Here is a 27,714-nt window from a genome sequence, read left to right as displayed (position 1 = left end):
TATATTTATATGTATATAATAAAGTATAAGTATATATAAGTATATAATTATAATTACTTTATAAATATAAAAAATGTGTGTGTGTGTGTGTGTGTGTGTGTGTGTGTGTGTGTGTGTGTGTGTGTGTGTGTGTGTGTGTGTGTCGTTAACAATTCGTTCTTAAATTCAATTTTTTTGCTAGTAGTTTCCTTAAATATTTTTCAATGGATTACTTTGTTCCTGTGAGTTTTTAATTTAATTATAGTTTTGTTATTATTTTTGCCATTAACTTATGGAGACTATTAATTTGTATTGCGAATTCCTAGAACTAAAGACTTTTTAAATAGCTACTTGAGTCCTTTATTTTACAAATGCACTTCCGGTGGAAAGAAACGTCAAGTTGAGGAAATGGCCGCATCGAGGGAATATTTGTTTGTTGTTATATTAGGGGTCTCTGTGTTTTGTATTGCTTCGTGGAAGTTTTCGATATTAGGTGATGCCTGTTTTGGGGAAATAATCTGGCATAGTCACTTTCATCATAATAATCAGCACCTCAATGCCCCCTCTTGATGTAAAGGTTTGAGAGAGCACCGTTAACGTGTCTCTGCTCTGCAGGTGTGAATGATGCGTTAAGAATAGCAGCACGCGGGATGTTGTTCCTCGCCTTGTCCGTTTTCATCACCTCCTTTCTGTGCCAAAGCTGCACAAAGCTGAAGTCCCTCTTCTCCTCGCCAGCATTAGCCGGTATGTTTCGTTTCATTTCGAAAAGGTTTTCTACTTATTCGCACAGACTCGATTGATTTATCTCAAACGTGGCCCTCGTTAACTAATTATTAGTCATGTGACTGTTGCAGGTCCCGTCGATGAATCACACATTAGATTGAAACAGGAGCAAACACGACGAGAACAACAGCAGCAATACATCGTTAAGGTTTGACGAGCAGTCTTGCTACAGCCATATACGGACATATATGTGAATGTGTTTTAATTAAACGGACGTTAAAAGTGTATTACAACTGTATGCTTTCTTTAAAAAATATATACAGTCGAATATCTATCATGAAGCTGTGGTAAAGCCCCGACAGGAAGTAGTGCGCAGAAAGAAGGAGGAAAACTTCTACCGTATGACTGGACAGAGCTGGAAACTCAGTCCAGGTGTCCCAGTGGGAGGGGTGAGACACACGTGACACCTTATCACACCTCTACCTTTTATATCCAAACATAAACATTTCTATATGACTCATAAGTGGCATGTTTCCTTTAACACTAGTTTTATTTACTGCTACATTTCATTTGAATGTCATCACACTACCGTACCGTGTGTGTTTCTTTGACTAACTGCAGGAGGGAGAATTGGGTACAAATACAGACGAGGGTGACAGTCAGACCCCCAGCCAGCAGGCTGCCAGGAAGAGAAAACTGCTAGACACACTGCCTCAAGCTCCTGTTCAAAAACACCCGCCTAAAGACAAGAGGGTAGGCAGCACTGCTGTTTACTGACCTGCTCCTGCTTTACGACTGCTGTTTACTGACCTGCTCCTGTTTATTCTATTTAAGATCATAGTTCTACCTGATGAGCCATCAGAAGATGCTGAGGGGGTGAGTGGGTTGTTCTGGAATCGTTTGGCGATGGATGCATAGAGTAACGATACACATGAGAGGTTACGCCTGGCGTTTTAGTTGTCGGCTATATGAGGTCAGTGTTTGGTGTTCAGGTTGTGAAAATTGCACTGAGATGTCCAAGTGGAAGGACGATGCAAAGAAGGTTCTTCAAAACCTGCTGTTCTTTAGTGAGTATTGCACACAATCTGAAAACACTAACTTGGTTTAAAGTCATGAATAAAGATTGACCGCTATCTGATTTTAGGTCCTTGTAGACTGGTTGCACAAGTCTGGATACTCTCCTACTATATATGCATTGTATACCTCCTACCCCAGAAGACTACAGCTCACACACGGAGATCTCAGCATGGAAGATGTTGGCATCATTACGGATACCATCCTCAACATCGGAGAAAAAGACTCACTTTAACTTTTCCCAACTCACAATTCAGTTTTATCATCTGTATGAATATACTTGTATGAAAGTGTTTGTGTTACTGCTCAGTAAATTGCAGATTACTTTTAATTCCATGTTTGTGTATTTTTCCCCTGCACTTTGGTTGGGGGGCTATTGCTGGTTTTCCAAAGGGGGAACAGATAACCTAATGTAATATAAACCTTCTAACGGGTCTCGTCTGTTTAAGCTTGACTCACCACTTCTTGGTGTCAGAAAGCATCACTCTGCCACCCCTTCTTTGAGGGAACAGCACAAAGATCCCTGAGGAGTGACAAGAATGTGGCCGTGGTGGGAAAGGGCATTTGGGTGTGGAGGGATGCCCCCTAGTGGTGAAGGCAGGGAGACACTCGTGCTGTGACTGAGATGGTCACTTAGGAAGGTCAGTCCGTTGGTCAGATTCTGTTGACCGTTGAGTCCTGCCTTCAGCCTCTGACACACTGCCATCAGGTGAGAGGTTTAGTTCATTTGGTTTACACAATGCACAGTACAAACAAAAGCTGGCTAGAAATATTTCATAGTTGCATCACATGGCTGATTTGGTGTATTAAGTCAATTACCATTTTCAGCCAAACTTGGTGAACCTTAAACACAGAATTTCACTGTCAAATTTGGTGAACTGTCAAATTAAAACCATATATTATCTAGAGTAGCTTGCACTTAAAAGTACTTTATTAGTTCAAATACATCAAAGAGGCAATCACTTTATGACAAATGCACAGAAAAGACAGTAAACACAAAAGATGGTAGACAAAGGGGGATAGTTAAGAGAGGTCCATATACATGAAAGCATACACTTCCAAAAACGAAGAGGCTCTTCCCTCGAGATTAGGCATCCATTCCCAATAGCATAGTGTTTTTTGGTGAAGACAAGAAGGGATAGAAGCTTGTGCACTTGTATAAAATGTTACCTTATTTCACATGCCTGGCATTGCCAACGTAAAGAACTATTTGTCCAGTGATACTGAAGGGGGGGGGAGCTAGAGATCACCTTGTTTTCTTAAGAGTAATGTACAATTCAAGAACAAAGAGAACATTACTATCCATGGTATACAGCAGGCAATTGCACTATAGGCTATGGGACGCTGTGTAGCAGTACTGAGACACAGGGCAATTTGTATTTCTGCAATTATAGGCTTATATGGCACGTTTTGGTCCATGTTAGTGCTTTCATGTCATAACATCCCCAAATGTATACACACGCAGTGGGATGAACAGATGTATATATGTCGGGTTTTGTTGGTTTTGGTTGTTTTTCTTCTCTTTTTTCCCCCATTTGCTTTAGACATTGTAATCCTACAAGAGGCCAGCGCGAGTTTATAAGAAGTAATCGGGAGTACGGCGGGTCACGTGCGGCTCGCCGCGTCGTGGGGCGGGGTCAAACTGGAGGCTGGACAGAGAAAGCAGTGTTAGAGCGGCACACGCAAAACGTGCAGTTTAAATATATCCTGCATATCTGCATGACTGCAGAAGCAGTTCTAGGTTTACTAATGCAGAGCTGGGTGAATGCTTTTACAATAACTAGCAATGATCGAATGCTTCTGTTAATGTAGTATTTAAACCTTCAATGCGATTTGCCAAGACTTCCAATTGGGTTTTACAATAAAGTAATTGCATTTTAATAGCAGACACTACTTACTAATACCAACTACATATGCTAATTACACATCAATTATTAATACTTACAAGGAGTATTTAAGGGTGTCGTCCAGTTCCATTATGGCAGCCTGGTTGCCACAGCGATAGCAGTAGTTTGGCGCACTGAATATGGTGACAACATTTCTATCATGACACCAGTTGTATCCCTAAAGGAGAAGAAAAAAATCCGATTACCACGATCTTGACAATTTTCCTTGACCAAACTTGTCTCTGATGTGAGCTTGAAGGTCACAGCTCACCTCCATAACGAGTTGATGGGCACGGGAGACCAGGGTGAGTCCGTTGGCATGGTTGAAGGTTTCAGAGATGTCCTGTCCAAAAGTGTAACCAGCACCCCTGGGAGAGATCCCCCAACCTCCACGGTCGTCAGGATCCGACCACAGAAGATCACACATTGGCCCCTGAAATGGAACAGAACAGTTTTCAAGATGGCTGAAGTAAGATGTCAGCCGAGTCGGACTTGATGTAATTGCGCCCACGGTTTTACATCCACCGCTTAATGACGCGAGTGGCATGTTAAGCGCGTTGTTTTTATCGAGTGTGTGTTCGCTGACCTCATGTGGCACCTCCTGGAGACGGTCTAGAGCACGGATGTGATCCAGCGTGTCTATTGATGGAGACAAACCACCATGTAGACAGAAGATCTGAAGAGAAAAGGTGAGCTGTTAGTTGCTCTCATTTTTCAATTCAACAGTAAGTACAAACCAGCGACCATCAGGCGAGTGTGTCGGGGTTTCGGGAGAAACCGTGAAATCGACATCCATCTTAAGTGACTACAGGGCTTCACCTGTCCATCAACCAGGGCTGTGAGCGGCAGGTAGTCAAAGAGGTCCGTGAAGTACTTCCAGACGTTTGCGTTTCCATATTTCCGCAAGCACTCATCGTAGAAGCCGTACACCTGCGTGATCTGTCTGCTCTCGTGGTTCCCACGCAGTATCGTGATGCGCTCGGGGAAACGGACCTGCGCATGGAGCAAGATCACGAGCAACGGTCAGAGAGAGGAACCTCACCAACCAATCAACATGGAGCAAGATCACGAGCAACGGTCAGAGAGAGGAACCTCACCAACCAATCAACATGGAGCAAGATCACGAGCAACGGTCAGAGAGAGGAACCTCACCAACCAATCAACATGGAGCAGATATAAAAACTAACTATTATTTGAGGGTATGAAATGAAACATCTTCTGAAAGACGCAGGTTCTTTTAATTTGTTGCCATTCCACTTTTCCAAAATCTCAGAAATACCTTTAGCGCCACAAGTAGCGTGACTGTTTCCACTGAATAGTAGCCTCTGTCTACGTAGTCCCCCATGAACAGGTAGTTGGTGTCCGGTGACTTCCCCCCGATTCTGAACAGCTCCATGAGGTCGTGGAACTGCCCGTGTACGTCACCGCACACTGTGACGGGGCAACGCACCTCCTGCACATTGGACTCCTTTGTCAGGATCTCTTTAGCCTGCATGGAAATAAACAACAGTCATGTTGTGGGTGAAGTTAAACGAACACAGTTCTCTGAAATGGAGCAAGAGGCCAGTCACGTCAGCAGAGCAGCAACACTTCCTGCTTGCCTAGACTGGCCCTCACTTCAGGCTGTGCTGCACATACATGCTCGTCTGTGTAAATGACAAAAGAATTTAAATTCCTCTGATTCACGTTTAAAACGCAAGAGCACCAAGGGTGAGGCAGTACATGGTGTACTTTAAATCACTAGCTATCCAGTACTTTAAATTAGCTTTTCTTTCATTTTGGGGACAAATACAACTGAGGAACAAATCAAGTCTGCCAATAAACATTAAAATGGCTGCTGTATTATTTTAATTAAGGCCAAAATAAAAAAAAAACAGTTCTTCCCCCATTCTTGCTCCTAAATGACATTCCTAAAACTCTGAAATCAAATCCGTATCAGTTGCAAGTACTACCCCCGTATCACCATGGAGACAACGAGAGAGTTTCCATGGAGACCTCTTCTCTGCAGCCCCATTCCTCTCTAGCACAGTAGGGGGACTATGTAGATGGCTGGCTTTTCCTTTTCACTTAACATAGTAAATAGGGCATTACACAGTGAGGTAGGCCCGACAGAGCTGTTCTGCTCAGCGAGCGGGAATACGAGGTGTTGCCGAATGAGGTCAGGACAGAAGTGAAGAATCTTGGCTCTATGGAAGTAGCCAAAGTTTAAAGTGGATAAAGGTTTCTTTTTTTTATTATTTCTTTCAGTTCATACAGGGAACACTAGTCACACTGGGAACAAATATAAAGTTACGGATTCAAATTCAGCCCTGGGTTTGAGGTTCTTTCTTTCAGTATAGAACACAATATAGAATTAAATATTTTAAGATACTGTTCCTCTTTTGACCACAACTGTTCTTAAGTCGACAGAAACATACTGTAAACTGTAATGCAAACTGACATGTACTGTACTGTAGTTTGTGTTGAACTACCTTTTTTTCTTCTTCTGAAGGCTAGTTTATGCCGCCAAAGATAAGTGATACACATCATATAACAACGTGCATAATCTTTACGCAAAAGACAAAGGTCTAAATCCAAAGTTGCACAACACATGCGGGTAGCTATGTCTTATATATGACAAAGTCCAAAGTAGGCCCTTTAGTTTTTTTAGTGTCAAAGCAGCTGATGCAGGAAGAAAACTTACATCATTGAGTTAGAAAATCAGGTACAACTGGTACAGCTAATTATCAAAGTCAGCTCGTTATGCAATTCCTATTTAGGTCACAAATGTGAACTATCCACGGAGTTACTGTAACGTTACATCAGTGGTTCATTAGTTGGGACGATTGGGTAATGCACAGTGAATCACTGCAGAGCCTAGAGACAACTGAGTTAGTAGTTCGTTGAAGTTAAAGCTAGTTAAAGACAACTGAGTTAGTAGCTAAAGTTACAATCCAACTCGCTGAAACCTTCGCATCCAGTTGGACAACTTGGTGATACTGGGTGGTTAACAGCGTTTAGAGCTAGTTAAGATACATATAACGTTTGGTTTTTGGTGCAATCTATTAGATACGGTAGTTAACTATCAAATCGACATTTCACCAACATTTTTAAATACATGTCATGCTGCCAAATATAAAAGTGTTAGGCACATAGAATACATTAGGATACCTAGGTTAGCTAGCCAGCTACAAACATGATCTGGACGTCAATCATCTGAAACTAATGTAAAATACCATTTATATACCTTGCTTGTTTATGATCCAGTTAAAATGTGACTGCTAGCTAGCTAGTATTTTGGTGAGTTAGTACCCTAAACAGCTAGTCAACCCAGTCAGCTGGACTAGTTAAGCGAGGACACTGTGGTGACCGGCTACATGTAGTTAGCCAAGTAAGCACTTTTAAAAATACACTGACCAACTGGATCTTAAGTCAGATAGTGGGCTGGTTAACGTCGACCGCTTGCAAAAAAATGAAATGTCGTCATTATGTAAATGATTCAACACCGAAGCGAATGTATAATAATAACTATAATAATAATAATAATAAGGTTTGACGTAGCAGGCTTGGCTAGCTGCGCTACATTAGCCTTAGCTGCGCTATGTTAGCATTAGCATTAGCCTCTTACCTTCTCGCACAACGTCCTCACTTGGTTCTCCGTCAGCTGCTTACACTCGTTCAGCTGCTCGACCCACTGGTCCAGCTCTTTAGTGAACGCTTTATCATCCATCTTGAGTGCCTCTCGAAATGCAAACGAGTCTTCCCGCGACTTCCTAAAATACTAAATGTTGTCTTTTCCCAAACAGATCAATCTGGTGGCCGCTATCCCGCCTCAGGCCCGTCCGTGTTAGCTAGCTAGCTCCGCTCTCTGGCTCGCGCAGTTATCTCCTAGCAACGCAGCTAGGTTAGCAAAGCTAGCTCGTAGCTAGTTAGCCTAGCACACCAGAGGCCGTTCTGACCGTATTAACGTGTCGAGTCTGGATGGGTACGGCTGTGAAACGGGTGACACCGAGTACTCATCTGTTTCTACGCGTTCCGACGACAGTCTGCTAATATGGCGATTTAACGAAATCGGCGGTTCGTTAATATGTGTATATTTTTGGCTGATTCCCTATTTTTATTTTACCCGACCTTCTGAGGGAAACTCGCTGTGTAATGGCTGCTCCGTATTTGCCTTATATCGGCGTCATCACAAAGGCATTCGCGGAGGATATGCGTCGCGCGAGACCGTTTTAGATTACGAATGCTCTGCTGCCCTCGTGTGGCCAAGAGGACTAAGGGCGTGAGCCATCATTGCAGTCTCTCTGGACTATAAATAATGACTGCGTGCAAATATCCCATCTTGCGATCGTTCATACACAAAGCTGATTTTGTGTATCAGAAGCCTTAGAGACATTCAGATTTTTTAGAAATACCCTCAAAAACGTATTTCCAAATCCACTATTCAAACATGGCGTCTACACCGAGTTATTTTTCTCTTTCTTTCTTTCTTTCTTTCTTTCTTTCTTTCTTTCTTTCTTTCTCTAGTTCTTTCTTTCTTTCTTTCTTTCTTTCTTTCTTTCTTTCTTTCTTTCTTTCTTTCACATAGCTGGCAGAGAATGCAGACTATTGTTAACCCATAGTTTTTTTTTAAGTTATTTTCAAAGGCATGCGAATTGGAGGTTAAACTGCCATACTTTATAAATAGAAAGGGGATATATATATATATATATATATATATATATATATATATATATATATATATATATATATATATATATATATTATATATATATATATATATATATATATATATATATATATATATATATATATATATATATATTATATATATATATATATATATTATATATATATATGTTAATATACAGCATATATATATATATATATATATGCTGTATATTAACACATATAATAATTTACACTGAATGTGTTTACCAAATCATATAGTATTGGAGAATATTTAACTGGAAACAGACATTCAGAACAAGAGGAGCATTCAGAATTTTCTCTATTCCAACTCCACTTGAATCGAGAAAATCTCTCTTTTAAAACAAGAACGCCTTGATTTAATAAAATAAATAATTACAGTCTAATTACACAGTACCTAGGTAACAGTATAAGATGTACTCTCTCTCTAAACAGGGTGGGGGTGGAGCTGTGTCTCCGCATCAAGGCCTGACGTAGACAAAGTGGAGCCTACAGTGGAGTACGTCTGTCCATTGAAAACAAAATAAGGGTAGTTTAATTGGATCGGCTGGCTGTGTGGTGGCACATAATTCAAGGTGTTTGTGAACGGCAGAACGGTGAAGGCTGGTGCCACTACAGAAGCCGTGTCCAGAGGGAAAGTGGGGAAGGAGCATGGCTGGACCATGGGTGTCATGGGCTCCTTCCGCTGATCTTTGGGGAGCTCGTTGAGATGGGGTGTGCCACCCAACATCCTCCCAACAGCTGCAGGACTCGAGATCGGTGGTGGAGGCCATTGCTGCTGTCTGACCATGTAGCTATTCTGCATGTTGGTCACAGAGGCGGTCCTCATCTCCGTGCCCGGCACTGTCCCGCTTCTCGAAAGGAGCAGAGCTCTTATTTCAGAATGTGACGTTGAGGCATGGACTGTGTTTGGTGGCTTCTGGTCCCAAGCGTGCTTTCCAGCCATTCTACAGTGCGCTGTAGCACCTTTCTTAGGAATTGCAGTGTAAGGAGCTTGGTTGCCAAACTGGGCTGCCAAATTGGTTTGAATAAGTGGAGTAAAACCACCATCATTACACCTTAGAGGAGGATGAGTTGCCCTGGAGACACCAGAGAATAATTACTGTTAGAAAAACAATTCAGACTGTTTTGACTGTTAACCAGCACTAGTTAACAGAAATACAAACCACATTTAGCTAAAAAGGTTCCAGGTTCGCCAGCCAATTGTAGATGTGGCCTTACCTTCTTTTATTTGGTCCATGGGTTTCTTTATTTCCACCTTCACTTTGGATGCTCTAGATTACAGTACAAAAAACATTTAATAAATGTTCTCTTACTTTTTTATTAATATGAATCCACTGCAGAGCATGAAACACATAAGCAGGTGTGAAACCTTACCAGTCTGTCTGTTCTGTCAGTAGACCTCCCTGACTGGTCATTTCTGTATTTCCTGACAGCCTCCTTTTGCTGTTGTGGTGTGAGTTGAAATGCCTCTGTAAACTGAGGGTGCTGGTCCACTGTATTAACCAGAGCTATGCCAGCCTCTGTCACCCCATAGATTATTTGTTGATTTGACCTTTTGTATGCCAGCACTTTATTAGGTATGACATATTCCCCCCATGCAAGAACCTTGGATGCATCATAAAGAAGATGCTCCAGACCAAACCATGACACTTTACTGAGATGTTCGCAGGATTTCAAAAACATCATTTTTTCTTGAAGGTATCTGCATAAAATAGACAGATGCTCTGCCTTCCCTACATCAAATATCCCTGGCAGGCAATCGGATGGTGTCTCGACAAACGTCATCACTATACGATATACTTTTTCCAGACTTTCCAAGCTGTTTCCGAAGTTGATCATGGCAGCTATTGGTACAGACAGGAAGAAACTGCTAATGTCTTGGGGATTCCTGAGGGCAGCTTCTATTTCAAGTCTCTCTCTTTTACTCTTCAGGTACATGTAGTATGAGGTGTCAGGGGAATCTTGCAGCTGCTGGTGCAACGTTGACACAGCAACATGGTATTCCTGCAATTTTCCATAGCCCTCGGTAGAAAGGCACTGCTGGAACATTGAAAACAACGATGACTGTTGTTGAAATCCTACAGCCCCCTTATAGAGTTCACCATAGAGAGTTGGATCATACCATAGCAAACTCCTAAATGTTGGCTTTCTCCTCAGAAAGTTGACTTTGTTTTCAACAAACTGCCAAGCCTCCATCATCATCTGGAGTTCTAAGAAAGAATTCACTGCCTCGAATTTCAGCTCCACTTTTGCAGGAGGACGGTCAAAATATTTTTCCAAGATTAGATTCCTTGAAACACAGGATTGGTCAAAAGAGACCTGCTGATCTCGCTCAAAGTTGGAGATGAAGTAGTGCAGCATGCGTTTGCATTTCAGCTGCAGAGGGTGAAGCTCTGCCACAGAACGTGCATGATCCGCCAGCTTTAGGTTGTTGGAGATGTCCTGGACACTGAACTTGATCTGCACGTAGGCGCCGTTTACCTGTTCCTCATAAACAGCTTGTTTGTTCGTTTCATTGACTTTCTCAGCCTCTGATTGGTTGACTTGACCTTGCTGTCCGTTTGGTCCATTTTGGTCTCCTGAGCCTTGGGACCAGATCATCAGATTTTTTCCCGCTAATTCTGTATGGTTTTGAATCCAGTGCTGCTGTGTGTTGGGCAAAGTTGCAGATGTCTGCAGTGAGTCAGTGTTTTTGTTTACCAGTAGATATGAATGAGTCTTCTTTTGTACCGCTTCCAGAGCGCTGCTACCATGAGGACTAGCGGTCACCTCTTTGCTCCTTCTTCTTCTCTTTGATGTCCTGCTTTTGGTTTGACTCGAGCCCTTGCTTGTCTTTGTTTTGGTAGGAGTTGCTGGGTTGTTGAGAGCTTCAGTTAGAACCTTGGCCTTTTGAACATCCTGTTCAATTTTTATTGAGGACTGCAGGCCCAAACTATTATCTTCTCCATGTCTGATATTAGTCAAACCCGGTCTGTTGTAGTGTCTCATGTCCAATAACTGCCGTTTATGAACTGTGCTATCTAACGTTATCCAAGCCATTGGCATCTTACTCTTATTTACAGAGTCATCCACGGACTCCTGTTTCTTGACAGAGACTTCAAATTTGGTCAAATAATCTCGTAGTTTAGTAATGAGCTGGGTTTCTGACATGTTTGGAATGCTATTCTTGTTACGCCATTGCCAGGATGCGTGCAGATCACCAGCAGCGTCTGCCTCTTTTGTATCTGTAATGATTCCTCTGTTCAAACCTGCCATGGTCTTCACCTGTGGCTCCACCAGGCCTCTGTATTCTGCATGCTCGGCAACAGACTGGTCCTGAGAGCTCGGCATAGACTCTGAAGGGTGATTCATATCCTCACGAGGAGAGATTAAGCCCCCTGCATTGTCTCTGGCATCTTTCAGCGAGTTTAAACTGCTCTGGTCAGCATTAGTTGTCACATTTCTTGATAACTCTTTGCCATTTGTGTCAGTGCCAACTGCACCATTATGCAAATCGTTACTTTGAATGCGGACATTTGCCTCGCCTGTTTTTAATACGTTGGCCATGATAACCACAGGTGGTGTGGTCACACAGCTCAGTCCACTTGTGGCGTCCACAACACTGTCATGACCAAACCCGCCCTCCGTTTCTGCCTTTTCATCATTTATTATTCTGGGCAAATCTGGAGTCTTAGCTGTCCATTTTGTTTCAGAATAACTGCCAATCTTACTTCCTGAAGTTATTCCTGCTGGATTACTGGAGAAGGCCTGAGGAGGCCTATCCTGAACCTTGAAGGTTCCAGCGTTATAGTCAGTGGAAATTTCTTTTGTGTCACACTCTTCCTCTCTTGGTTCCTTTGGTATGGTCCATGATGACTTACACTCTTCTTTTAAACCCTCAACGTCAGCATTAAATAACTCACTGCTGCCAGAACTTGTGACTGGTGAAGGTAGTTCCCGATGACGAATTCTATTACTGCTTGTTCCCCTTTCTGGTTCTGTTTCATAGGTCAGTACTGGACCTTTGAAGTCTGAAGTGATTGTCCCCTGTGATTTCTTGATATTGCTGTTGCTTAGAATCCCTGAAACATCACTACAAACAATTGTTGTGTGTTTAGTTGGGGAAGCAGTGCTTTGTTCTTTGGACAAAGAGATGTGCACAAACCCATCATCATGGTCTTGTTTATTCTCACTGGCAGATGTGCTCAGACAAGAACAGTCTTCACTTGAAATGTTAGTATCAACAAATGTTTTGCTGGACTCACTATTAATGTGGTGTCTTGGAGGATCAGATGATTGAGATATCGCACCCACGTTTAAGCATGAATCATACTCTTTCAGATTGGTATTTGTTGTGTCAGTAGTACATGGCTGGTGTTTAGACAAATCCACTGCTAATTTGCTGAACAAAGCCCTAAAACGAGAGCTCTTATTTGAGATCAGCTTTGTTTTAGATGTTTTCTTTGCCTTTTGGAGATATGTTTTCTTGATATGAAGTGCTGTGGTCAGAACGTGGGTTACTGATTGAGTTGGACGTTTTAAAGGGAAAAACACACCAGAGCTGGGTGTTTTTCTCCATAATGCCTCGGAGTGTTTTCTAAAGCGTCCGCACTTTGCAAGTGACCTCTCATTGTACCTCTGTGTCATTAGTTGAATTAGTTTAGCATTATTATTTATACGTCCTTTTCCTCCTTCACTGCTTGGTATGAGAGCTTCCAAATCAGACGTCCCATCCACAGTGGGAGCAGCTGTGTAGCTGTTGGTGAACTTTCTGTCATTGTGAATCACGGCTGGCTTCTTGTGAAAAGCTCTCAGTTTGGAGAATCGTTCAGATAGAGTGAGCCTCCCTGCTGAACATGGCAACTGTTTGAACTCACTCATAACTATAAACTGCTTGTCATCTCCACACGTCCAGCTCCTAAGTTCATCTTTACTGTTGTCTTCATTTGGCATTATCTCATTAAAGCAATTGTATTGTTGATTAAGGAAAGGTGTTTTGCCCATATCTTTTGGAATGAGGTAGGATTTCTTGGAGACAATTGTTGCTCCATTTAAATCTGACAGTAGTTGATCCAGCTTTAATCTCTCATATAATGAACTCTGGATAGTGTTTTCTGACGATTCCCTTCTTTTAATCACTATAGACATCTCAGAATGGTCATCAGACTTTGAAAGTGTCTTGAATTCTAATTCCCCATTTTGTTTTTCAAGGCTAATTTGACTCTGCTGTTCTTGCCTCATTGCAGAAGTAGAGGAAAGATCATTGTTCTCTGACACACGGGTGGCTGGCGTGTCGACACAGTTCTCTCCATCCACAGCTGTGATGTTGTGCAGCTCAGACTCAAGACTCTGTTCCATGTCGATGCTTAGTGTAGTCTCACTTGGAAAATAGTCCCATGAGCTTCTGGGAGTCTCACCTTCACTGACAGCTTGGTCATTTGCCTGGTCTTGTCTGGAATACCAATGTGTTTTTTCACAGTCAAGTTTGTTTTCTATGGCTTCATTCTTCTCTGAAGTATTAATTAGTAGGAGACCCTTGTCAAGGGACTGCTCTAAAATGCCAACTTCTCCTACAGGTCGAAGCACACTTTCATCTTGAGGCTCTACATAAAATTCAGGAGCATCTGCTGAAAAATCTTCCTTTTTCTCCTGCAGGGTGTTTGCTGTGCATTCAGTGCTCTTATCTGTGATTTTATCATTGTCTGTGCTAAACATGTCTACTTTATATCTCGCACTGTCTACTGAACCAACTGTGGATGTGAAATTTGAAACATTTGATGCTATTGAATGTGTCACATTGGACTGATTTTGGTCAGTGTTCTCTTTCATCATTAAAGGTCTTTTTTCCTGTGTGGGCAGGCATATTTTATTGTTTTTGGGCTTTACGTGAGATGAACTTAAATTCTTGTCTGTCTCAGTGCCTCTTTGGAACATCAGTCCCTGCATATATCTCTGGTAGTGCACCTCATAGAAATGAATGCGATCAATCAATAATTGTTTTTGCTCAGACGTCAAATTTTCTTGAGACATTATATTTTCATGTCTCTCCTTCTCTGTCATCTTAAAATATGCAGCATATTTCTGAAATTTCATTTTGAATAACTTGATTGAAGGCAGATTTTCAGCCTTTGGTTTTGGATTTCGATCCAGTGTATGTGGATCATGCAGAGAAGATTTTTGGATTTTATCTTCTCTGTGCTCCTCATTCATACCTACTGATTGTTTTTTACAGTGTGTGATTATAGTGGGATCTGTCTTCTCTTCTTGGTTTTGTGAGCAAGCCTGCTCATTACAATCCGAGGCACTTCCATCTTTCTCTTCTTCCAAGTTTTGTTCCTGGATATTTTTTTCTTGTCTGGACAACCGTGGGTCCTTGACCATTCGGGAAGAGTAAACAATGGTGGAAACTGTTTCAGCCAAAGGTTTTGGTGTAACCTCACACATTTTTTTACTACTTCCATGGGTGTTTGAGGGGCTCCTGTGCTCTAAATTTGAAGAAACTGCGATTTCCCCCAGAAAGCTTTGCACAGAAACACTATCAAGATGCGGCAGTGAGAGACTGATAGATTCAGCTGCATGGGAAAGAGGCATGCATAGTTGCTGAGGAATGACATGCAAAGAGCTCTGCGGTTCATTTTGTTGAATCAGAGAAGCGTCTTCTCCAGGAGGGTGAGGTTTGTATTCCAAGCTTTGCGTTGCATAATGTTTGAATGTCACTGTGGCATTCTCCCCCCGGCCTCGTCTCTCAGCCACAGTGCATCCTCTGAAACGTTCTGCATGATCTGTCAGGGCAGACGAGACACCCACCAGTGCATTAGTAAGGCTTTTTTGCAGTTGGTTATGAATGCATGGATGAAAGAAGGAGTAAATAGGGGAGTTTGTATTGGTATCGTCAGAGGTCTAAAAGTTCTAGTTCAAAAAGACAAAGCCCTGCCATAACTTTTTATCAGTTTGCCTCACTAATTAATCCCCAAAGTATATGTTTAGTATGGAATGCTTTACTGTACCATGCATGAGGCCAGAAGGATGTTTACCGGGTGAAACTGGTGGGCTTATGGATTTGGGTGGCGTGGCCCTAATTGCTGGATCAAAACAAACAACTGCATAGGGTAAACACTGTCTTGGTCTTTTGTTGAGCTCCTGGTTTTCAGTGTAGTCAAACAGAAACACCTGAGAACACAAGACAGCAATTATTCAAACACTCGGTTTGGCTATTTATTGAGTTTTTTTTTTTGTTGCGTTTTTTGTGTGCCATTGCTGACTTACCGAAGAGCCCAAAATTTGCTGGGAAAGACTGTCTCGATGGGAAACTGCATCTTTAGACACGTGGCAATCAAAGGCAACGATAGGGTCTGGAGTTCTATTCCAGTCCAAGCTTGGTGTTACCTTTTTCACTTTCCCAAACAGGGCCTTCAGGAAAATGCAAACATAAACAGCAACATCAAGTCAAGTTCCTTTTATTTGTCTCCCAGGGGAGAAATTTTCCTTAGACAGAGGGCATACTGCAGTACAACACAAGACATAAATGGACAACACCATGTGAACAAATAACGTATCATGAAAGTGCATTAAGTGCGTTACAATTGTGTGCCATTACAAAAAAACAGACACACAGGGATACAGTCAAACCTTGGTGTTATTTAGCATCTTGATTGACAGTGGTACAAAAGAATATTTTGTACCTATTATGCCTACTTAACAGGACCCAGATTAACAGAATCAAAGCAACATAACAGCCATGTCACAAGATCTTAAATGTCATAAGAACAAGTCTGCATTTACAACAGGAGTTCAACTTACCTTAAAAATGATCAGATGTTTTCCATTTAATGTGCTGTAAGCTGCTTGCTTTAAGGCCACATCAACATGCTTGTACAAATAAACTCCGTGTGATGGTTTTCCCAAAGAATACTGGTCCTGTTTCTCAGTCCTCAGCCCGTGCTGGTAAACCTGAGATGTTGCTTCATATGAAGCGACCAAAAAGCAAAACCTTTCTTCCATTTCCCGACCATTTCTACCTTTTTTTCGCATCTCTGACCTAGAAAGCAATTAGAAAGCAATCAATGAAGTTAACTATGTTACTAGTGCATGTATAAACGTTTAGCTGCTAATGCTTTATGATGTACCTTTTTTCAGAGAATTCTGTGAGGAACTCTTCATTGTGAACTAACTTTATGTCTCTCCACAGCCAGGCATCAGCGTCTTCCTTCCTTGTGTCTAATCTGGACTCTCTCAGTTTGGACTGAATAAGGCTGTAATCCCAGCTCTCCTTGGGACAGGGCTCCAGAACAGCTGTTTGGAAAAGCACAGGTCAGGCAGCACACTGAAAACCCACCGGACAGGGCAAAGCATGAACATCTCGAGTTTTAGATGAAATGCAGAGCTGGTGCTTTCTCTTTTTACTGACAAAAGAAGTGATTCCCCCAGGATTAGGATTAGGGTTAGTGTTAGTGATGGTGTTAGGGTTAGTTGGGAGAACCTTGTCCAGACACACGTTTCTTCCTGGGGATTGTGAAGTTCCTCAGAGTCGAGGGCCCGGATGATTTAGTGGGACATGCCAAGGAGGGCTTCGTTGTGCCCTCTGCCCCTTTTTTATCCATGTTTGTTTACTACTGAAGACCACCCTGCAAACAAACAAACAAACAAACAAACAAATGAATGAAACATGAGCATGTGGTCTTATATTTGTACACATGAAATGGCCTCTGTGTTCATATGCTCTCGTTAGGGTACATCCCTCTGCTAATATGTGAGGTACCACCCACTTCTGTTTCACAGGCGTTCAGAAGTGTTACTTGCTGGCTTTGCCACAACAGTTAGCCTCAAAAATGGCCATCTAAAATGACTGTGTGACTTAGAATTGCTCGCTCTGTTGATAAATGTTTCTTCATTGTCCACCCCACAATTGTGAAAAAATTACAAATGCCCCATTCAAGTGCATCAGTTCAATACTGCTATGTTTTTGTTCTTTTTTTTTTACCATTGTCAATTTGCCCCCTAACATTTATTTTTAGTTAAATCATCTGCTTGCTCTAAATATTGTAACCTACTGGTTCCTGACCCCGATGTTCCTCCATCCATGAAGTTTTAACATGATTAAGTTTTTACACACCCAGCAGTGTATTAAAAACAAAGCTTACCCGGGCCCATGTGAGCAGAGAGCTCCACTGCAGAGCAGTCCTGATTATGGCACATGTCTAACATGGCACTCCTCTTTAAATCAACCTTTGCCTACTATCTGCAGATAAGCGTTTGATGATCCATTTGTTCTGCCTCAGTCATGTGACTCTATGACTATGTACAGGTCCTAAAGTCGAGTAACATACTCTAAAAAGCAAAAAAACTACTCTGTGTGCCTCGACCTCCTGCAAGTGCGACACACATGGAAATAACAGATATGGATCTGTGAGTGAGATATTCTGTCTGGGAATGAACACTACACGCATGATGCAGTGCAGAGAGCTTAAAAAAGAGCCTGAGATCTATTGAGACCCCCCCTCCCAGTATCTACTGAGCCCCCGGGATCTACTAAAAGCCCTCAGGGATCTACTAAGAGCCTTCCAACATATACTGAGAGGGACAGAACCTTTCGCTGTTGCAAACGAATCACTTTTTATAAAAAATGCACAAAAATGTTGACAGGTGATTAGAGAACACAGATGTATTATCTGTGTATGTGTGTGTGTGTGTGTGTGTGTATATGTGTCTGTGTGTGCGCACGCGTGTGTGTGTGCGTCTGTGAAATGTAAAAGGTCACTACTGCAGCATGCTTAGAAAACACATGTTTAATTCAGATGTACATATCTATGTTGCAATCTAGTTCCACTGTACACATCCACTCACTGCACAGCCACTGATGTCTAATTAATTTTATGACAATTTAAAAAAATTGTTAAAACTTTAATTTACTTACCATGATGTAGAAGACACATTTGAGTAAGGAAAGAGAGATGTGCCTTTGTAGGGAACTGTGCAGTTTGTCACTTTAGTTTGAGGAACATCAAGTGAGACACACCAAAAAGGAAACGCCTGACCTCAAACTCTAAACAGCAAAGGCACAGGAAATTACCCAGCACTGCTAGCGGTAACCCTATAGGTTGTGCTTAACTCCAACCACACCATGAACTTTAGCAGAATCGGCCACATGACAACCCCCAGGCACCAAGGAAAAATTAGAAATCTATATTTTTGATTATTCTATTATTTTGATGCTATCTAAAGCTGTTTTTGTATTATATTGACCTCATCAAATAGAAAATGTAAGTCAATGGCTACCCTTTACTTTTTCCAGCTGTTTTTGTGTCTGTATTAACATTTTTCTTGCATCATTTGAATCCACAGGATTAAGCATGTAGTTCCAACTCATATTCCACCAAAAAGCAAACGTGTGCTTTTAATCAAAATAAATTTTTGATTTTTATTGACCGGCTTATACAGCATTACAGAACAGCTCACGTTAAGAAAACTGGCATACCTGGCGTTATGCCTTATTGACTAGAGGCCCTGTGCTTGGGCGCGTGTGTGTGTGTGTGTGTGTGTGTGTGTGTGTGCACTTCCCCTGAGAACAGCAACACAGGAAATAGGCACTGGTGAAGCAGTTGCTTCAACTGACCTTTGGAAGCAGAGGCTAATAACCATTCTTTTATCTTTACACAATCTATGCCTGCAGTTTTGTTTTAACCACTTCCTTTTTCAGCCTAAAATTGATTCAAGTGTTAAACCAAAGAGAACTTTGAAAGAATCCATAGCTGCCATTTCTGTTACAACGTGAACTAAATAGATTAAAACATCCAAAATACACTGGGAAGAGTGGGATTGCTAATTAGACTGGCAAAAATGACTCACCATGGATTTGCACTCTGCGCTCTACTAAAAACATTCAGACTTTGGGTTTGCTAACTCAGCCCTATTAGACAGATCCAACTCGGCATCCATTATTCATCCATGGGCTTCATGTGTTATAGATGTTTGTGTTCAAGACCAGACTGGCGGTCATTGAATATAATTTATTCATTATCTATATTTTCTTATTAATTTATCATTTTTTAAAGTTAACCTAAAGTTAACATGTTTAATATGTTTAAATATGAAACTTATAAAAACACCAAGTACATCAGACCGTAACAATTAGATTTTTTTCAGTCATTTTTATTTAACAATAAAATAAAAGAAACGATGATAGATACAACATATCCACATTCTCCTTTGTTTTAAAAGCATGAGCTTAAACATCTTCCCACGTAACAATCTGCGATATATAGCAAATCTTTTTTCTTATACTCTGTGACACATTACAAGTTAATAAAAAAGACACATTTCAAACCTAAGCATTAAAAACTTGTATGTAATTAGATTGTCTATGGAAATTTTGGAGTTTATCCACACAAAGGTCGGGTAACTGTAAATTGCCTCCTGAATCTCAGCGTTTGCTTTGGTGCAGGCGTTGTTGATAATGTACTGCAGCGAGTGCTGTATCAGGTACACTATGAGCTAACCTTTCTCAGACAGATACCACAGTGCTCCACTGGCACCGTCGTTTACAACCATCACGCAGCCCATTATGGCCTCCATCGGTCTGGTGTTTGAGGTTTCAACTGACCGCATGTGCAGTTTACAGTTACACAAAACCACTTGTGTTTAGGGAGGATATCTTGTCATTCGTTTTTGTGACTAGCGTCAAGTTTGCTCTACTTAATCAATGTTTCACTCAACATGCATGCAGCTGTGGTCCATATGAGCACCTTTATATATAATATAGCACCATTTTTTCAATGTTAGTCAGGACCCAACTGTTGGCATGCATGAACTTTAAAAACTTTATGTATCCTTCAGATACGTATCCTACATGTTGCAACCTTTTACAAATGTTACAAGGCAATTAATGAATATTCATACAGTACCATACATGTTTAAACGTGAACTAATACAGTACACACATTAAGGAAAGTGCTACAATACAGAACAATTGCTTTCTTGTTTTGAATCTTATAATAATCTATAGGACTACAGGAGGACACACTAGTGATGTACATTACATTATCAAAAGATACACCAAAACATTTTTTTTATCTCACCATTTCTTTTTAAATCTTATTCAAACACTTAAATTTCTATATTCCAACTGGAGCAGAGATGCCATGATCAACACAAAGGAAAAAAATGAAAGAAACCACCAGAGCTTTTTTGATATCCACATCAACACAGCACATTACCTGCACGACTATCGTTATTAACACAGAAAGAGGCCCATGCACTTTGGCTGGACTGCAATTTTGAAACTACCATTACTGAGTTCTTTTTCTCCTTGTATTCATCTGCCCATTGTGAAGTACTACTCTTGAGTATATTTAAGGACCTCATTCAAAGTTTTAACTTTTATTTTTTAGGCAAATATATTCCTTCTTTCTTCTTGTATCTCAAAAGTACTACAAGGAGACCAATATTAGATTTTGGTGCTAAAGGTAAAAATAATTGTAACGATAAATCATAAACCTAAACTAAATCACTACAATCATGTTGTAATGATTTTAAGGCTTATGGCTTAAATATCTCACTTAGATAAAACTTCAGCTATGCATTATAACAGTCCAATTCTATGAATTCAAGTTTTAAGATGAACTAGGATAGCTGCAATGTAATGACGTCTCCAATGGCCTCACAGATTAGCAAAGTATCCACTTAATCCAGGGAAGTTCATAAATGTGTCCTGATCTACCAATATTATCCTTATAAGACTGTGATCACTCACAAGAAAATAAATAATGTAAACTGATGATAAAACAAATACATATGTGTACCACTTGAAAAAATGGTACCAAATAACACATTATAGCACTGTGATAATTTTCATATACTATATATATATACACAACACGGTTTTGTATGTTTGTTTTGAGGTGAAAGGAACAAACATGTACACAATTTTAAAGTGCATCTTTAATCTGTGTTGTACTAGTGTTGTGTTATGTTTAATCTGTGTTGTGTTAGTGTTGCATTATCTTTAGTTGAGAGGTAACATCCTTTATGGCCTTCACTCCTTTAGCCATCACTTTTAAAGGATACAGCCTTTCCCTTCAGCAATCAGTTCAGTATTCAAATACCATTTAATGTTCTCATTTTAACAACAGACTGTATAGGTTATGTCAATGCCCAGTATGTATGAGTCCTGAATTATAAAACTCAAACAGGAATGTTTCTAAGAGGCAAACAAAACAAACAAACAAACAAACAAAAACAAAATATGAGAGAGAATAGGCCGCTATGGGCGACTTTTCTGCTCATTCAATTTCTGAATTATGAACAGTTTACTCTGGACACATCCCCATTTTCTGGAACCTAAGTGTATTCCATGTCTAGAAAACCACCCAGTAAAGGTTCCCTCCCAGCAGAAATGCTTCATGCCACCAGACAGACCCATTTGAGGCAGTTCCCCTCATGCAATGCATCATTCACACTAAAATCAGGAAAGGCAGTGCACACACACACACACTATAGTGGCAGCTACTGACAGACACACACGCTAATACTTCCTGCTTATGTCTTTATAGTATTTCTCTGCTCACTCGCTTTTTGAGACTTTAACTGTAACAAGACCACATATTTACAGCCAGATCTAGTCCCACCGTACTTAATTCGTACTCCAGAGAGTATCAAAATGTGCTGTATTTTTATTTTATATATATATATATATATATATATATATATATATATATATATATATATATATATATATATATATATATATATATATATATATATATATATATATAGATGCTGTTTACGTGCATGATTGTCACACGAGTAAGAAACAGACCCTTCCTGGTAGTCACATGGGTGTGAAATAGTCCCTCTTTGCAAGTTCAAATGTTTGAAGCAGCTAACAGCAGTTAAACGTGCTGTCTGGATAAAGTGCTTGTGGGAAGTGCTGCCAATGTCTTAGGACATTTTAATGGGTCAGCCACGTGAGCTTAGCTCACATATATTTTCCTTATATTTACTTTATCATTTATAAGAGAAATAGATATGACTTTTAAACTGATATGTATCTAAAAATTGCTAATGGTCAGAAATACATCAAATAGATAATAACTATATGATTATAGATCATATCAAAGTCATTTAAAGCACTAAGAACCAATAGGAATGGGCAAAAGGATTGCTTTTTTTGTCAGCTGGACATTATTTGCATACATGAACATGCTCAAGTACATCTCTCCAACTACTCACACTCTGATAATAAAATAGGGAGGACTTTATCTGCTTCAAGGAATAAAATTCTAATTCATTTCTCTTAAGTATACTTGTGCTATGAGCTGCGAACAACTGTCCAATAGCACAGATTTGTTACCCTTGTAGAAAAGGCATTTGAAAAACTAGTTAAGCGTCCGACACGTGAAGCAGTGTCCTCTGAGCAGTACTGTGTCGATGTCAAATGTCAGGATTCTGGTACACATCTTGTTCATATGACGAGTTTAGCGCTAGTTAATACACACAAATGTGTACGTGGGTCCCCATCATGTGTCTCTATAGGCTTGCACATGTGCAATACAATAATTTGAACGGATCATAGAAAGCTTACTTTGAACAAGGAGCATCATGTAAGGAACTTAGTGCTGCCCTCAGGGAGAACAGCAACTCTGAGACAGAGCAAAAAAACAAACAAACCAACCAAAAAAGGCTTCCTTTGGTTAAAGGCTTTGAAAAGACCCCATAACTGCTAGACTTTGTAAACAGTTATGATTTGAAGCCCTGTTTTAAGAGTGAAAGCAATAAAGCCCTTAAAAACCTGTCAGTCATGTTTTTAATCATAGCTCATTATTCTACAATTAGAATTATATTAAAATGGCATCACTATGTGATATACTTAAACAATAACCAGGTATTCTTATAAATAAATATGTAGTTCTATCTAATTTTGAGAAAGCATGAGTGTGTCTCGTTAAACCAAAACAATCCTTTTCTAGAGTGGACAGTGTTTGTTTATATGAGTTCAAGGTAATCTCAATCTAATAAGATGTGGGATTTCTTTCTTCAGTTGGCTTAAACCATAGCACACCTGGGTCTAGCTTTGCTCAAATTATTTTAAAGTGATTCTGCGATTTGAATGCCAGTGTGCTCAAATGTTCCTAAACAATTAACACAAACTTATTATGAAGGAGGATCTATGTCCACTGGTAACACTGATGCCAGGCATCTCATCGTATTCCATTCTTGGCCAATCAATACAATGTTTATGTAGAGGTGTCAATTCCAGGTTCAGAGATTAAAAGTCCTCACCAGGATTGTGGCTTCCTGGATTGTGTTGATTCCACTAATTTTACCTGGATTGCTAATTAGAAAATCTAGCAAGCTTGAGCAAAATCCTGGTGAGGACTTTAAATCTCTGAACCTGGAATTGACAGCACTATGTTTATGTTTACCAATTATTATGTAAATGGAAAAAGGAAATGAATGTATACATTTACAAATATGTTCCAACATATTTAGCTGCACATATGATGTTTTAATGAAAAAATATAGCCAAATTAACCTCTTTATTATTATTATTACTATTATCATTATCATTATTATTATTATTATATTAATATTATAGTATTGTAAGGATTGATATGGGTTCATGTTTTCCTTTTTTAATTTTACCTTTTTTTTTTAAAAAAAAAAAGAAAGAAAATTATGACCAAATTACCATGCAAACTGTTACAATACCTCTAATCCCTTAAGCCCCTATGAAGTACAGGGCGGGTATTTAGATGAGTCTTCAGTTACGCTAATAAAAATGCAACATTCCATATCTATTATTCTTAAATGTAGAGAGGTTTCCATGTTCAAAATATATTAGGAAGTATAATAAAGAAGGTCATAGACACATTACATGATCAGGTCATTGACTGATATTTTCCTCTTGCTTGTGTAATTTATAAAGCTTTTTCAATGTTCTTTTCCTTCTACATTTTAGCACAATATCATCTTCATTAGTTACAATTTTAACACTTGCTAAACCTATATAAATATTTTTTGACAAGATGCAATGTTTGTAATTTTGCTATTTTAAATATGCAGTACTACGTCTTACGTATACCTCTTACTTAGTAAACCTAATTTCTGCTCATTTAATCTGACCTTTCATCACGGAAGAAGCATTTTTATGTTTATCAATCATAGCCAAATGCCGTAGCCAATTTGAATGCATATGGTCTGACAACAGAAACACGTATTACGACTAATTCTGTATGTGTAACGAACATTTAAAATTACCGCTTGATTCAACTAACACAAGGGCATTCGCTTAGGCGCGCGCTCACAGGTGCGCGCTCTCTATCTCTCTCTCTCACACGCACGCACGCGCGCGCGCGCGCGCACACACACACACACACACACACACACACACACACACACACACACACACACACACACACACACACACACACACACACACACATATATATATTGTTTTCAGCCTGACTGAAAAATGCTGAATTCTTTTTGATTCTCTAAGCTCCTGACCCTAAGTACAGGTTACTATCCTGCCAAACACGATTTCAAAAGATGTGCCGATGAAAAAAAAATTAAAATCCCAAAATAAAACGGTGATGCTAAATGTAAAAGTGCTATTGTAGTTGACCAGAGTCGTACAGTACAGTAACAGGCTATAGAGGTACATTGTTCGAAAAACAGGATATATTATAAACTAGAATACTGCAACATTTCCGCTCCCTTCTGCTAAGCGTAAATCATCTGGTACACCGTGGCAAGCCGGCGTCAATCCTCCTGCTCCTCACTGTCTGCTTGCGTCTCTGTCCTCTTCTCTTTGTGACAGGTGAAAATACGCCGCATTTCTTCCTCATATCTCATGAAGTTCTCCCCGAACCTGGCCCAGGCTTTGAGCGGGACAGTGATGGTGTTTCTGTAGGGCTGCCGCACCTCGCTAATTTTGAGAAACACGCCATACCTGTTAGAACCGACGTCGAAATAAAACCGCTTATTGTCAACGCGGAACGACGCGGCCTCGGGAAGCTCGGGTGACTGGTCGTGGTTCCGAGTGGCTCTGCTCCTCTCGTCGGTGCCATCCTCGCCGTAGTCGTCTATCAGCTGGGACAGAGCGTCTCTGAACTCAATGAGACCTTGAGCCGGTAACACTATGGTCTGCTCAATGCCCTGACCGTAATAGCCCATAGTCCCCTGCCCTCTGCTGACAGTCTGCCTTATGCGCAAAAACCTGCCTCGTTGGTTCTCCTTCAGATCCAAATAATATTTTCGGTTGTCTCGCTCGATCAGTTCGCTCTTCAGAACTCGGTGCGCTTGCTCCTCCGACGCTGCGGAGCCGGTGGGAGACAGAGGAGGCGCGTGCGGAGGCGCGTGCGGGGGCGCGTGCGGGTCCTGCGTCCTCGCGCGCCTCTCGAGCGGGCGGCCTTGTCCGTTGCTCTGCTCCTCCGGCCGCGGCGCTTGGCAACCTCGGAGGCCGATGTGCGCGTAATAATCGATAAAGTCTCCCAGGCAGTACCTCAGGTCGGGGGCCATGGACATGGACAGCGTTAGTTTGCTCTTCCTGATGTTGTCGTGCCTCCCCCTCCCGATCCACACCTCGGCGATCTTGAGGAACCGACCCCTGGTGCTCTGCTTCACGTCCAGGTAGAAGCGCTTTTTCTGGATGTCGACGCGCTTCGAGGCGAGCTCTTGAATATCTGCGCCCTGAGTGCCGGAGAGGACAAACTGCTGTGGATACGCGCCTCTCGGAGAGGAATCTGATGTAATCCTTCCTCTGCCTCTCTCCATCCCCCTTGTATTATTACCATCGGCCATAACTGCTCAAATTTCCCGACGGCGGAGTGGAGCACGGAGCGATTTCCTCTCCATTTCTGCTCTCCTAGCGCGCTGTCGACACAGTAAGCTCAATTATTTAGGTTAGCCAGCTTATGCGCTCGACAAGTTTGCAAGATACCTCGATTGACCTGAAAATGGCTGCTGGCCGGCCAAATGGAGGCATCAGTTGATCGAGTTTCTGTGTCCCGATGAGAGGTCACGAGAATCGTACGGGCACGTAGATTTATCAGCTGACTGTGGATGCTAGTTTATTCTCCTTACCGTACATCTGACACTTATCGCTGCCTGCTGAAACACCAGCAAGCCCGATGAAACAGGAGAGAGAGAGAAACCATCCAATCCAGGGTCTCTTTAGAGGGCGCTGCATCAGTAGAGGATACGAATGAACTCAATGACCCCCCCCTCCCCTCAGCTGTGCTCGGCGCTTTAAAGAGACGGAGCATGAATTAAAACTAACGTTCACCTACACTATCATCGCCTACTCGAACTGGCATTGGGCTAAAACGACCGGTACCGGTTCCCGTATACACCATCCTTAAGACGGGCATTAAACATTCGCCGGTTCTTTTAGTCCTTTCTACGTGTACTTCGTTTTCTAGATTCGCGTAGTCTGTGACAATCTTGGGTTTTAACACAACCAGTTCTCTTCAGCTCAGCGCAAATTGGTTTTGTTGTGTACCGAAGGGACTATAATGTTTTTCCTCATTTAGATCATGACTGATCCATGCCTCTCTGGACGTCTAAATCTTACAGACAAGTTACTTAAAAATGCGCTGAAACACTAGTTTATTTAACACAAAGGCAATGAATGTCTACTGTAGATGAGCGTTTTGATATATTGTAGGCTATTTATAACGATACAACTGGCATCTAATAACACATGATGAGATTATAAAACCAACGCTCACAAGGCTGCGTCATCTAGCTTCTGTCATAGAGACAATGTGGAGTGTCCTCATATGCCCCCAACTCTCTCCGCATATGAATGCTGCACTAATGCTGGTAATTAGACCTTCTCATGCATTGGTTTCTGGGTAAAAGTATCTGCTAAATACAGTGTAATTTAATGTAAGTCTAATAGACTTATAATAATGTAAAGTATATCTTTCACATAACATACTACATTGGGTCTCACTTTAGTGGATCGTGTTTCATATTTGTAAACAAAACACTTGTGCCAACCTAGTTGTACCAGCTCACACTATTAGTTCAGTGGATAAGTGGTCAAAGACATGCGAAAAATGATGGATGGACCGTTAACGGTTGACCTTATATTAGGTCAGAACACAAAGTAACCACAAAACTCAAGAGAACTGTTGTGAAATGTTCACTGACCCTACCCCCAGAGTTTGCTAAACACTCTCGTAATATAAATGATTGTGGTCAAAGTTAAATTTATTTCTGAAGTTGTCAGTAATATCTTGCAAGAACGCTTACATCCCAAAGCAGCAAATGTGACTTTTGAATATGAGTGAGGGTAAAGTGGGATTTTCTACAGTTCTTTGTCTGCAGAGACTTAAAGCTGCACAAAATGTGACATGCAGTGTGTGTGTGTGTGTGT

At 40.9% G+C, this 27,714-nt stretch overlaps 5 protein-coding genes across 11 annotated transcripts in view; 2 read left to right on the top strand and 3 right to left on the bottom strand.

Annotated features, from left to right (window-relative positions):
• Window positions 1-348: 348 nt before the first annotated feature.
• ubxn8 (UBX domain protein 8) lies at window positions 349-2,107 on the top strand. Its single transcript, XM_077019757.1, has 8 exons — window positions 349-472; window positions 595-723; window positions 834-910; window positions 1,026-1,151; window positions 1,324-1,455; window positions 1,537-1,578; window positions 1,695-1,769; window positions 1,847-2,107. Exons 1-8 carry the CDS (start codon window positions 388-390, stop codon window positions 2,009-2,011), a joined length of 831 nt encoding a protein of 276 aa, XP_076875872.1. The 5' UTR covers window positions 349-387; the 3' UTR covers window positions 2,012-2,107.
• Window positions 2,108-2,685: 578 nt separating this feature from the next.
• Window positions 2,686-7,845, bottom strand: ppp2cb (protein phosphatase 2, catalytic subunit, beta isozyme). The gene is made up of 7 exons (XM_077019756.1): window positions 7,270-7,845; window positions 4,942-5,151; window positions 4,482-4,655; window positions 4,249-4,338; window positions 3,934-4,095; window positions 3,722-3,840; window positions 2,686-3,425 (listed from the first exon to the last, which is right to left on the bottom strand). The coding sequence occupies exons 1-7, from the start codon at window positions 7,369-7,371 to the stop codon at window positions 3,353-3,355; spliced, it is 930 nt and encodes a 309-aa protein (XP_076875871.1). The 5' UTR covers window positions 7,372-7,845; the 3' UTR covers window positions 2,686-3,352.
• A 746-nt stretch (window positions 7,846-8,591) lies between these two features.
• tex15 (testis expressed 15, meiosis and synapsis associated) overlaps window positions 8,592-27,714 on the bottom strand; it is a 21,096-nt gene continuing 1,973 nt past the window's right edge. Inside the window, exons 1-9 of one of the 4 annotated variants that reach the window (XM_077019735.1) lie at window positions 18,247-18,374; window positions 16,813-16,957; window positions 16,460-16,625; window positions 16,134-16,371; window positions 15,600-15,743; window positions 15,341-15,503; window positions 9,729-15,115; window positions 9,573-9,625; window positions 8,592-9,430 (exon numbers count right to left, since the gene is read on the bottom strand). In XM_077019735.1, the coding sequence (XP_076875850.1) occupies window positions 8,779-9,430; window positions 9,573-9,625; window positions 9,729-15,115; window positions 15,341-15,503; window positions 15,600-15,743; window positions 16,134-16,371; window positions 16,460-16,625; window positions 16,813-16,933 (6,924 nt within the window). In that variant the 5' untranslated portion in view covers window positions 16,934-16,957; window positions 18,247-18,374 and the 3' untranslated portion in view covers window positions 8,592-8,778. Of the gene's footprint in view, window positions 9,431-9,572; window positions 9,626-9,728; window positions 15,116-15,340; window positions 15,504-15,599; window positions 15,744-16,133; window positions 16,372-16,459; window positions 16,626-16,812; window positions 16,958-18,246; window positions 18,375-27,714 lie in introns of those variants that run through there. The other 3 variants (XM_077019739.1, XM_077019738.1, XM_077019736.1) reach the window with 3 other exon arrangements.
• On the bottom strand, window positions 22,112-26,132 carry purg (purine-rich element binding protein G). Its single transcript, XM_077019754.1, has one exon. It carries the CDS (start codon window positions 26,130-26,132, stop codon window positions 25,092-25,094), a length of 1,041 nt encoding a protein of 346 aa, XP_076875869.1. The 3' UTR covers window positions 22,112-25,091.
• Window positions 25,827-27,714, top strand: part of wrn (WRN RecQ like helicase) — a 26,503-nt gene continuing 24,615 nt past the window's right edge. For 2 of the 4 annotated variants that reach the window (XM_077019742.1, XM_077019741.1), the window contains exon 1: window positions 26,479-27,155. The gene's annotated coding sequence lies outside the window, so the exon portion shown is untranslated. Of the gene's footprint in view, window positions 25,962-26,084; window positions 26,216-26,478; window positions 27,156-27,714 lie in introns of those variants that run through there. The other 2 variants (XM_077019744.1, XM_077019743.1) reach the window with 2 other exon arrangements.

Source organism: Brachyhypopomus gauderio, chromosome 10, assembly GCF_052324685.1.
Source record: "Brachyhypopomus gauderio isolate BG-103 chromosome 10, BGAUD_0.2, whole genome shotgun sequence".
In the NCBI taxonomy this organism is placed as follows: domain Eukaryota; kingdom Metazoa; phylum Chordata; class Actinopteri; order Gymnotiformes; family Hypopomidae; genus Brachyhypopomus; species Brachyhypopomus gauderio.
The sequence above is the reverse complement of the archived record's forward strand: the minus strand, read 5'-3'. Positions and strand labels throughout refer to the sequence as shown.

What these genes read in the sequence shown, in the direction of transcription:
- purg (XM_077019754.1), bottom strand. Translation starts at nt 26,132, where the DNA reads ATGGCCGATGGTAATAATACAAGGGGGATGGAGAGAGGCAGAGGAAGG.
- ppp2cb (XM_077019756.1), bottom strand. Translation starts at nt 7,371, where the DNA reads ATGGATGATAAAGCGTTCACTAAAGAGCTGGACCAGTGGGTCGAGCAG. An exon ending in TCCAGGAGGTGCCACATGAG is followed by an intron (nt 4,096 to 4,248) that starts GTCAGCGAACAC and finishes GTTCCATTTCAG; the next exon opens with GGGCCAATGTGTGATCTTCT. An exon ending in CCCATCAACTCGTTATGGAG is followed by an intron (nt 3,841 to 3,933) that starts GTGAGCTGTGAC and finishes CTTCTCCTTTAG; the next exon opens with GGATACAACTGGTGTCATGA.
- ubxn8 (XM_077019757.1), top strand. Translation starts at nt 388, where the DNA reads ATGGCCGCATCGAGGGAATATTTGTTTGTTGTTATATTAGGGGTCTCT. An exon ending in CTCCTCGCCAGCATTAGCCG is followed by an intron (nt 724 to 833) that starts GTATGTTTCGTT and finishes TGACTGTTGCAG; the next exon opens with GTCCCGTCGATGAATCACAC. An exon ending in TCAAAACCTGCTGTTCTTTA is followed by an intron (nt 1,770 to 1,846) that starts GTGAGTATTGCA and finishes ATCTGATTTTAG; the next exon opens with GTCCTTGTAGACTGGTTGCA.